General features: G+C 44.9%; 2 protein-coding genes across 3 annotated transcripts in view; both read right to left on the bottom strand.

Moving 5' to 3' along the window:
* Positions 1 to 243, bottom strand: part of PHLPP2 (PH domain and leucine rich repeat protein phosphatase 2) — a 33,781-nt gene extending 33,538 nt beyond the window's left edge. Inside the window, exon 1 of the mRNA XM_014942159.1 lies at positions 205 to 243. Coding sequence (XP_014797645.1) covers positions 205 to 243 — 39 coding nt within the window. The remainder of the gene's footprint in view (positions 1 to 204) is intronic.
* A 3,811-nt stretch (positions 244 to 4,054) lies between these two features.
* AP1G1 (adaptor-related protein complex 1 gamma 1 subunit) overlaps positions 4,055 to 11,900 on the bottom strand; it is a 36,191-nt gene continuing 28,345 nt past the window's right edge. For both annotated transcript variants that reach the window (XM_014942354.1, XM_014942355.1), the window contains 3 exons: positions 11,571 to 11,731; positions 10,444 to 10,542; positions 4,055 to 8,037 (listed from right to left, as the gene is read on the bottom strand). In XM_014942354.1, coding sequence (XP_014797840.1) covers positions 7,936 to 8,037; positions 10,444 to 10,542; positions 11,571 to 11,731 — 362 coding nt within the window. In that variant the 3' untranslated portion in view covers positions 4,055 to 7,935. The remainder of the gene's footprint in view (positions 8,038 to 10,443; positions 10,543 to 11,570; positions 11,732 to 11,900) is intronic.

The raw sequence follows: 11,900 nt of genomic DNA, 5'->3' as shown, positions 1-11,900 counted from the left end.
GCGGCGGCAGCCCCGCCTCCGCGCAGGCCCCGCCCCGGAAGCACTCGGGCTTCCGCCGCCCCGGGGACCGCCCGGCTCCGGCGCCGCCGGGGGCTCGGCCTCAACGTGCGGTGAGCGGGGCGGCTTTCCCCGCTGGGTGGAGAGGCACAAGCTCAGCCCCGCGCTCCGGAACCATCCATCCATCACACCGTTTCCTTCACTTACCTCCCGAGCGGCTGCTGCCGACGGCAGAGAACCGGGCATCCCCTTCAGGGATGTCCAGGACACGGACCTGTTGGAAGGGGTCCAGAGGAGGGACACAGAGATGATCAGAGGCTGGAGCACCTCTGCTGTGAGGACAGGCTGAGGGAGCTCTGGTTGTTCAGCCTGGAGAAGAGAAGGCTCCGGGGAGACATTATACCCCCTTCCAGTACCTGAAGGGAGCTACAGGAGAGCTGAGGAGGCACTCCTTGTCAGGGAGTGTAGTGACAGGACAAGGGGTAATGGTTTTAAATTGGAAGAGGGGAGATTTAGATTAGATACCAGAAAGAAATTCTTTACTGTGAGGGTGGTGAGGCACTGGAAGAGGTTGCCCAGGGAAGCTGTGGATGCCCCATCCCTGGAAGTGTTTAAGCCTCTGGGGCTGCCCGTAGCCATGGTCATCGCTGTGCAGTTTACCAGAATTTGATTCATGCTTTCAGGTGGCTACTTACAGGATCATGCACGTTAAAATGACAGCAAAGCCTCACACCTTCCCCATGATCTCCAACAGTTCCAAACTTTAACACGCTTTAAGCCGCTACCCATATTGCTACTCTAATTCCCAGTACTATTTCAGAATTAAGTCCAGACAAGCTTTACTAATCCTCACCATCAGTGTTATCACTGCACCAAACACTTTCAATTCTACTACGTGTTTCCTTCAAACATTTCCCACCTTCTTCCCACTCTGCCGGGGCGTTTTGCTGTGCAGATTGCGGATCTGCTCCGGGCACACGTGCTGTGCCCAGCACTGCCCACCCAGCACTGCCCACACACAGCAGGAACCCTGAGGAAAACCTTCCCACCGGCCTGTCCCGCTCCAGAGCCAGGGCCCAAGGCGACTGACCCACACAAACCAGCAGTTTCCAATGCCATTTCCCAATTCTGCGGTATCTGGAGGGCTCTCAAATTTAAAAAAGCAAGGAACTGACAGACAACCCATCTCTCCAGAAAGGCTGAAAGTGCTTCCCAGCACTTTGCATTAATTCACGTCACAGGAAAGGCCACCTAGTTCTTAACACTTCCAGACTGTACAGGCAAGATGAGAAGACTTAAAAAAAAAATAATCAAATTTCCATTAAGTTTTCCCCACAGAATGGCACGACCACAACGCATTTCTAGCTACAGCTTTGTAGCTCAGTAACTACTTTGCCTCAGGAGAATTTCCATAAAGGAAGGACACGTGGCAATACTGAGGGGATTGTACATTGCAGAGAGAAGTGCAATTACGTGTTAGGAAACACATGAAAAGTTAACTAATAGAATGTCACTCTGGCTATAAACTGCAAGGAAGAGCCTTACAGCAGGAGGCACGTGTGCTGCTGTATTGGACAATGAGATGACAACAATCCTCGTCCCAGAGGCACATGGGGTATGAAAAGGGGCGCCTTTTTTTTTTTTTTTTTTTTGAAGAGATCCGTGCATCAGATCTTGCCTTCCCCCAACGAAGGGGAAAAACAATCATAATACCAAAAAAAAATTATTTGATCCAGCACGTAGTTAATGGTGTTGGCCTCCTAAGACTTACAACTTAATAAAATTGATCTCGCTGCAGTACTGTAATGAAGAACAGTAGGATAAGGCTACCCTTGAACCATGAAAATTGTATATTGTTACCTCCTCGTGCCCTCCTAGGGCTACGGCTGCTGCAGCCTCTCCAAGCTGTCATTTGTCTGGCTCTGACCGCAGACTCCACCGACAAGCGGCAACGGTGGCTACGAGAGCTTCTTTGGGAAAGGCAAGGGAAGGAGGAGAGTGCTCAGTGCTAGGTATCTCTCTGGATAATAACCCACGGGATAAAAACACACATTATACTAATAATGCAGTTTGGTGCGAAGCGTGTTAACAATAAAAGATACAAAATTCAGAGACTTTAGGAAGTGCATATTATAGCATTTCACAACAAACTCCTATTACACACCAGTACGTATTAAATCACAATACAGTGGACACGGACAGTTTTCATCATTCTTCTTTTAGCTCAGCAAAGAAAAAGTATTAAGGAAGGGTACTGCACCTCCTTCTACACATGCTTTAAGAGAAAGGGGTTCCAAGCCAAACGCCCAGTAACAACCAGCTAACTGCTACTGGTGCCCGCCACGCACAGAACGGAGAACGCGTGCCACCCATTGCCTCGCAGCAACAGAAAATGCTCAGAGGGCTGGAGCATCTCTCCTTTGAGAACAGGCTGAGAGAGTTGGGGTTGTTCAGTCTGGAGAAGGCTCCGGGGAGACATTATACCCCCTTCCAGTACCTGAAGGGAGCTACAGGAGAGCTGAGGAGGCACTCCTTGTCAGGGAGTGTAGTGACAGGACAAGGGGTAATGGTTTTAAATTGGAAGAGGGGAGATTTAGATTAGATACCAGAAAGAAATTCTTTACTGTGAGGGTGGTGAGGCACTGGAAGAGGTTGCCCAGGGAAGCTGTGGATGCCCCATCCCTGGAAGTGTTTAAGCCTCTAGGGCTGCCCGTAGCCATGGTCATCGCTGTGCAGTTTACCAGAATTTGATTCATGCTTTCAGGTGGCTACTTACAGGATCATGCACGTTAAAATGACAGCAAAGCCTCACACCTTCCCCATGATCTCCAACAGTTCCAAACTTTAACACGCTTTAAGCCGCTACCCATATTGCTACTCTAATTCCCAGTACTATTTCAGAATTAAGTCCAGACAAGCTTTACTAATCCTCACCATCAGTGTTATCACTGCACCAAACACTTTCAGTTCTACTACGTGTTTCCTTCAAACATTTCCCACCTTCTTCCCACTCTGCCGGGGCGTTTTGCTGTGCAGATTGCGGATCTGCTCCGGGCACACGTGCTGTGCCCAGCACTGCCCACCCAGCACTGCCCACACACAGCAGGAACCCTGAGGAAAACCTTCCCACCGGCCTGTCCCGCTCCAGAGCCAGGGCCCAAGGCGACTGACCCACACAAACCAGCAGTTTCCAATGCCATTTCCCAATTCTGCGGTATCTGGAGGGCTCTCCAATTTAAAAAAGCAAGGAACTGACAGACAACCCATCTCTCCAGAAAGGCTGAAAGTGCTTCCCAGCACTTTGCATTAATTCACGTCACAGGAAAGGCCACCTAGTTCTTAACACTTCCAGAATGTACAGGCAAGATGAGAAGACTTAAAAAAAAAATAATCAAATTTCCATTAAGTTTTCCCCACAGAATGGCACGACCACAACGCATTTCTAGCTACAGCTTTGTAGCTCAGTAACTACTTTGCCTCAGGAGAATTTCCATAAAGGAAGGACACGTGGCAATACTGAGGGGATTGTACATTGCAGAGAGAAGTGCAATTACGTGTTAGGAAACACATGAAAAGTTAACTAATAGAATGTCACTCTGGCTATAAAATGCAAGGAAGAGCCTTACAGCAGGAGGCACGTGTGCTGCTGTATTGGACAATGAGATGACAACAATCCTCGTCCCAGAGGCACATGGGGTATGAAAAGGGGCGCCTTTTTTTTTTTTTTTTTTTAAATCGGCAAAGGAATCATAACCAACTCCCAGGGCAGGCTGCAAAGACCAGGAAATAAAATTCCTTGTGTTAAGATCTCATCACACCTCTCCAGCACCTGGACAAGTATTGCTGCTAGTAGCTGACAACCTCTCTTTTAGGGCTGTATTTCACCTGAACTGTTAAAATATTTTATAATTGTCTGCTCATTTTGCTCTCCAAGATTCCCTGGCAAGTTTTTCAAACTCTACCCTTATTATTTGACCTCATCTGACTTTGTTATGGCAAAACCTTACAAACCAGTAAGACCTATCCCACCGTACTTGCAAAAAGCAACAAGGCACCGTTTTAAATCATTGAATATTGACTCATTTTATTAGTCACTTCATAATTTGTTTCAACCAAAAGACAATACACACAGCAGAAGTCTAATGCATCCCATGTAAATGTTTACATCCGTTATGCTCCTCACTCACCTAAGACTCAGCATTTATTTAAATTTTTCACATCTCAAAAATAGGTCTGCAGAAGTTTGAATGCCACCAGGCTCCCTGCTCAAATGGCATGTTTTTACTTTAAATTTGGTTGGGTTTGTTGGGGTTTTGTTTTTGGGTTTATTCTTTTGTTTGGGGTTGGTTGGTTGTTTTTTATTTTTTTTTTTACTATATTGTCAAAGAGTGTGGGATGGGGCTCTATGTAAAATGTAAATTACAACATCAGGAAAGAAAAAGGAATATACAGGAATAGAGTGAAAGTTCAGAGGGAAGCAAGTCCAGTAGCTCCTTCCCTCACAGCCCCCAAGTAGAAAATGAACACATAGAAAGCGCACCAGCAGATCTAAAAAAAAGCCATCTTTGCTGCTCCATCTTGCAGCTTGTACCAGCCTTGGGGAAGGCACTAAATCACCTTTCCCAGCTGTTTCAGCATCTTCTGAGTTATATATCAAAGGTACTGTATAGGTGGCAGTCCCCTCACTGCTATTGCTTCAAAAGGTTGTTCAAGTCCTTATTTTGTCCCATCAAAATCTGGACAAAGTCGTATCTTAGGACCTTCCCATGTCTTCTTCCCCTTCAGGCCCATTACGGCCACTATTCTATCATTTTTTTGACTCAAAATACATTCACTTGAAATAAACAGACATTGAATCTCTCTCAGCTCCCAAGTCTCCAATGCAGGTATTAGTAAGATTAGCCATGAAGCCTGTACCTTGCTCCCTTTACATTCCCCTTACACTGAAGCAAGGAAAACGTTGATCAGACCTGTAAGAATTGTTGCATTCAACTGGTGGAAGAAAGACTCACCCTATCCTCAGAGTGCCTCAGACGTGGACGTGCGAGTACTCTCCAGTGAGAAAACAAAGCAGCAGCACAGAGCTCAAGAGATGTACTTAGGGGTTAAGGAGCAAGCGATGGTGTCCAGTATTGCAGATATGGGAATGTGTGAAACCCAGCTTTCCTTCTGGCTCAAGGTTAGTACCCTGTCCCTCAGTAAGGAGAAGGGAAAGTGCTCCAAGGACAACAGGAATGTTTGGCTGCTACAAAGGAGTACTTCGTAGCCAAAGGATGGCTTCAAGCAAAACACATTGCAGGTACGTGCACCACCTCCTTCAGCTCGACTCAGAAATGTATGACAAAGCACCTGGTTCCCAAAACACAAACACTCTGTGCAGGGGTGGCTGAAGGAGCCAAGAACACAGGAGGAAATTACCCTACAAGCTTACCAGAGACCAATGACAAAACACAGCTGCTCTAGGGGACAGAAAACAAGTGCAACAAGAGGGACAAGATAAGCTGTTCCCAGCTATGCTGCAACAAACTGGCCAGACGAGAGACCCTTTACTTTCTCCCCATCCAATCTCCCACACCAAAAACAAGTGGAGATTGAGTGGGCCAGCTTTCAGTACAAGTGACCATGTACAATTCTGTGAAGAGAATGGGAGAGTTTATGGGGCCTTCAGGAACTAAGCCAAAGACTTTCCATTAGCTTCGTACCTGGGACGCCCACAGAGAGCACTGGAGTCCAGATCTAACACGCTCAGCCTTCAACACTAAGAAGTCTGAGCGAGTGGGGTGGTGAACAGTCACAACTGCAGGGAAAGCAACAAAGGTAAATGCTCAGCACCTACAAATGGACTTTGATTCAGCCATTTTCTGCAAGACTGCCTGCTTCGTGACGCTTCTAGCCGAACCATAGTATCTATCTCACCACTGATACAACAAGGCATGATCCTGCCACAACCCAGAATTACTTTTAGGGAAACCATGCATCGTTCTAGATTTTAACACCTCATGCTGATGCCAGTTCCAGTAGAATAATAAAGGCCCAAAACTGCTTAATCAATAAGGCGGAAAAAACACCCTCCAGGAGAAGCTAAACTTACTCCACTGCACAGACCAGCACTTAAGTCAGTGACAGTCAGTCTTATGTTGTATTACTTAATGCAGTTAAAACCAAAGCAGACTGAACCACCTTTAGTGGCCTCCTGCTCCCAATTCAAGGCCAGAATAGGCCTGCCATTTTCCCTAAGTACACCATGCACCGCTCTTGCAGGGTTTTTGGCAAGGACTGGAGCTTAGTGTTAGCACTTTTGCAGCTGCAAAAAGCTGTGCCTAAGCCTGCCATGAGAGCACTGAGCGATCACTGTCTGGAAAGCCCTATAGCAGAAATAAAGCAGATGTGCCATCTTTTTCTTTTGAGAAAGCACTGGGTTGGAAGCTGGAGCACCTTCAGCTTACCAGCACACTCATGGATGAAGATCTAAGATATGTCCTCCCCTCTTCCTCCCTGAAAAGTGCTGAACATCTGTGCTTTACGTCCTATACATCACCTCCATGAGAATTCACAGAACTCTACTACCTCGACAACAGTTCACTCCAGGAAGCATAACTGAATGCAGCTTTCTGTAAGCTTAGAAGAGTACTGGACCTCACACCTTTGGATCTAAACACTCAAACCACTGGCTTCCATTCAAAAAATAGTTTAGTTACTTTCAGTCTGAACCTGAACTAGCACATTTCTCTGAAAGGGGAGCAAGGAGCAAACTACAAGGATCAATTAAGTAACAAAATGGGAAAAGGTCTCTTTAAACCGCATGGTCTTTATTTCAGTGCCAATATTACAGATACAACACAAATATCCCAGTCAGAAGTAACTCAAATGGAATCCTGGGGGTCTACAACAGGCTCTGGAAATTAAATTGGGGAGAAGGTCTGGAATAACTGGGAAGAGCAACTTTGCAGCATAGTCTCTGACGAGTCTCCCAGCAGGAACAGAGCCCTCAAAGACTGACCTACAAAACTGATTATGTCTTTTCTACCCATAAACCACAACTAATGGGTTAAAAGGCTTTGAAACCGTCTGTGGTAGAAAGCCAGCTGCTCCTTGGATCTCTACATCTCTCATACATCACCACCCTTTCTGGGGAAGGTACAGAAGACTGCCTGTGGATCTGCATGGCTGTAAGCTATTGATGGAAAGAAAGAAAATTCAAGTGTAAGGTCTTCATTTCCAAGTACAGCACCAAAGCAATTTTATCAACTCCCACCAACACCTCTTTTCCTGCACTGTCCCAGGTTTGCAGATGAACTCCCAAGGCCTATCTTGCTCTTGGTATGTATCACATAACTAAGAGGTGGGTGTATACAATAATGCACTGAATAGGCCGTAAGAAGCCTCCAGCTCCTTCAGACATAGGGGATACAAGAAGAAAGAGGCAGGGCAGCCTGGCATTCCCCAAGTCCCCAATCTGAGCCCCATATGAAAGTGCCTGAAGGAATCCAGCTAGTGATGAAGGACAACACACCTTGCCCACCCCAGGGGAAAAAAAGACAGCAGTAAGAAGGGGCAGCTGTTCACTTGCTGCAGAGAGAAGAAAGTTTCCCTGCTAGAAATTCCAGACTTCTCTTCCAACCAGGCTGTGTTTCTTTGCCGGGGGGGAGAGGAAGGAGGGGAGGGGAGAAGGGAATGTTGCTTCTGGCTGTGAATGCATGTGTGAGGGAGTGCACAGTAGCCTCCACAAGCCGCCAGCCTCATCAGCGGAGGAGAGGAGATTAGTCTTAACAGATATGCTTCAAAGTCAGCAATCACTTCAGGAAAATTCCTCCTCATCAGCAGGTCTCATCTGTTCCCCATGCCCATGGTGCAGTTTGGGGGATTGCCAAGGATCACAACCTTCTTCCCAGAGTTCTTTTGATTGGGTGGGGTGAGAATAAGAATGATGCCAGAGCCTCACTGCCAAGACTGAGGGGGGAAGTTGTTGACTTCTGCTAGATCCTGCATTGCTGAGCCCTTGTGATTATATGTCAACTTGATCCGCATACGTAGTTGTTGCTAGAAGAGAAAAAGGGAAAAAAAGAAAACAAAAACACAAAACAAATTCAGGTCTTCATTAAAGGTCAGTGAATGCCCTCACATCCATCTCCCCTCCCTTACCCCACGAATACAAAACATGGACCTTTCCTCACCACAAGAGCTTGCTGGAAGGATGTGCAGGGTAAGCTATGACACTGCAGATAAATGCTTAATCTGGTAGGATGTTGATAGATCACTGTAGTTCTCAGAACAGATACAAACTCTCAGAAAAGCTACAGCACAGCTTCTACCCACATCTCTCTCTCTGCACTGGCCCTGCTCTCACAAGCAGGGCCAGTTATCTGAAGCTCTTAAATACAAAAATAACTGCCTTAAAATCCCAGTTAACAGTGGAAAAAAGCAGGAGGCAGATGTGGACTCTGCTACTCTGCACTTAGGCTCGCAGGGAGGGGTGTCATTTCCCATACTAGCTGCTCACTCAAAGCAGAGATCTTGAAACTTCAAGTGTTGCATGGCTCAGTAGCACTGTGAAGGAAATGGCCTAAGAAAGACTAGAAACAGAGTCTCTAAGAACATTTCCTCCTGCTCTGAGTAAATGATGGGATAGCTCAGAAGTTGTTTTACACTCTGCCATTTGGCTGTCATCCAGATACTAGGTGGCCCTTACCCATAGCTAGAGCACAGCATGCTCCAGCCAGGTTCCCTGTTCTCCTCACACTCAAAAAAAAACTTGTTTCCCAAAAACCTAAATGAAAAAGCAAAAAGTTGTCTATTCCTGGCTCTTTTCCACACACCTACAGGGAGATACATGAAAGGGATAGCAGGGGGAAGAAAGGAGGACAACGACTGCTCCGACCAGCCCCAGGATAAAAAAGCTATGCTTTATCATGAAAAGAGCAATATAGTCTATACCAGTTTTTGTTATATTTGATGTTGCTTTGGAAAACTGGCCATCAGTTTCAATCCGGCATAATGATGGTCCGCGTCCAGGTGAACAGACTTTTTTCACAATACTGACAGCACTAACAGCTACCTCCTAAATAGCAAGGCTGTTTCAAGGTTGCCTCCCTCAGAGTATTCCAGGTAACTACACTACCTCATGGACAAGGCTCTTGCAAAGCTCTACTTTCAGGCAGTAGCAAACTAAAGCACAGTAAGAGATGCACAAATGCCTGAGGTGGAAGAACTAGGAAACAGTGGGCGAGAGAAGAGGGTAGTAAAATACTATTTTGCACCCCTGTAGGCTGAAGTGTTCACAGGAGTTCTGGTGTTCCAACAAGAAAGCATCCCACTATCTAGGTGTATTTCACCTTGTGGGGCTCATCTGAGATGGATATATTGTGACTTTCTTACAGGAACACTCCTAAAGATTTACAAGTTCAGACTATAACTTTCAAAGTGATCTTTGAAAGGTGCTCTACAGGACCACAGTGAAATTTCTATCAGAAGTATATAAGACAAAGACAATAATTGCTCCAGTGCCTCAATATAGGCAGAATGAAGCACGCTACACTGAGAAGATGCCTGGAAACCACAAAAACTGTGCACTGGAAGACAGTCATTTCAGTGAAATCTTGGGATGAGATTTGAGTTTTTCTAATTTGCACATCAGTCTTAACACTTAACATCTAGAGCTGTATGTAAGTGTTAACATATGAAAAACTTGAGATGTTTTAAATTCTTAAAAATGTTTAAGATCTTAAGCGTGTCCCATAGAGGAAGAAATACATGACCTCAATTTTATTTTTCTTTCTGATGCCATTAGAATACTTGCAAAACCTCTTAAGGAGGACATGTGGGCCACACCCCTTCCTTCCCTCAAATCTCTTGTATCCTAGTCTTGAAGCCTGTCTCTGAAGGCTGTAAAACAAATTGAATTATGATTAAATCACACCTAAAGATTCTTTCCATCAACTGTTTAAAACTACACTGATCACATTAAAAACAAATGACACCACTTGACAAAACAGACAATGGATCAAGTTATTTTTTGTGTAACATTTCGAGTAACATTGCTGCAGACAGCAAGAATGAATGTTAAATAGATTTATATAGCAAGATGCTTGCCTTTCAGACATCGCTTTACAACACACACACAAACATCAGGTTAAGCTCCTCTAGGAAGGCCATCTAAAAACCTGTTTAACAACCATTCTGATGCAAAAGACATTAATGAATTCAAGATGATTGCAAACCTGTGGATCTGTTATAGCAGTATAACCAAATAGAAGGCCAAACCTTTGCACAAGGTCTCCTGCCTTTTTCATAACTTCTTCCTTACCCTAACCAAAACAACTGCCATTAGAAATACATCAGTAACACCATCACTCCCTATCTTTCATCAGAGATGCATCCCTAACCGACTGCCACTAAATGCCCAATTCCAAGACTATATCTTTAATAACTGTTGTCAGAATAACTCACCTTTTGTGGATTCAGGACTTTAATGACCTGTGTGATGGTCCCCGAGTTAAATGCAGGGATGACACTGCTGCTGGGAGATAGAAGCTGCAGCTGGAATGTCTGAAGAAAGGGCAAAGAGAAAACAATTTGATGCTTAGTCAAGTAAGAACATGAAACGATGTGTTTGCACTGTGAGAAGACAAGGAAAATTAGGAGTTCAGTTCCTGGTTCTGACAGTGTCTGTACAGCCCCAATAAAGTCAAATAATCAATTCTTCAATTCCCCATCTGTAAAGAACAAAATGTTCACTGGCCCCATCTGCTTTCTACACAACTACAATCCAGGTAGCACAAAGACTAGGGGGTAAGATCTTACTGTAGTCTATCAAGATCAGCAGTGATGCACTGTTTCAAGTGTCACACAAGACTGCTCAGCCCATCTCTAACTTCAGGAGGCCCACTCTTTCCCTAATTCTTTGCTATGGCAGGTATAAAACCTACCCAAATTAAAGTTAGAGCATTACTAATTCCTAGAAATGAAACTCACAGAAGTGACTGTATTTTCCTAAACTTTAAGAATTTTCCAATCATGCCGTGCTTAAATGGTCTGCTCTACTATAAACTAGGCAATATCTGTCTCACAGATTTTGTGCTGCAGCCAAATGCAATGGAAGACAATTCACTGTTTAAAGGAAGACCATCACTAATCACCACGTGGGGCTCATTTAAACTTTTATAAGCAGCTAATAGCTTCAAACGATTTTTTTTTTTCATGTATTCATAACTGCAAAGTGCATGGTATATTCCTCAGAAACTAAGAATAAAGGGAAATATTAGTGTCTTCACTTTTTTTTTTCTCCAACGTTTTTCTGCATGTGGTTTATCAACTTTCCTAGAAAGTGGTGATTTTAAACAAGATTTTGTCCAAGCAGAAGCAGTCCAATCCGATAGGAACCGGTGTTCTATTGCATTTATAACATTTACTTTCAGAGTAGAAAGAGATGACGATACTGAGCGCCAAAGGAACCTGTTAACAGCTCTCAGCCCTGTTTACCACGCTGCAAGTTTCTGTTTACATGAAAGCTCTGATCAGGAAGTACTTGCAGCTGGCCCTAAGCCTATCGCTGTAGTTGCCCGGAGGGGCTGTACCTTTGGTACTGCAGCTTGGAAAACAAAATCTGTCATATCCAACTCTGTGCTGTTGGAGGCCTGTATCGTGATTACAGTGACACTGGGGTTGGTGTTTGACCTCTCAAAGGTGAAGTCAATCTTCAGCCCATTCTTGTTGTATGCAGTAATTGAAGGGATTCCTGTAGAAAACAAAAAAGCAGCAGACTTACAGAACTTGGAGATCATTCTCAACATCACAGAATGCATTCACTTTACTCCACACATAAACTCTTCTGAAGATTAAACACACCCCCTCCTCCCACTCCAGTGTCTGTGCCACACTTCCCTCTCCAATCCCCACCCCCCCCC

Source organism: Calidris pugnax, unplaced genomic scaffold (assembly GCF_001431845.1).
Source record: "Calidris pugnax isolate Ruff unplaced genomic scaffold, ASM143184v1 scaffold28, whole genome shotgun sequence".
NCBI lineage: Eukaryota > Metazoa > Chordata > Aves > Charadriiformes > Scolopacidae > Calidris > Calidris pugnax.
Note: the sequence above shows the minus strand (reverse complement) of the source record. Positions and strands in the feature narration are given on the sequence as shown.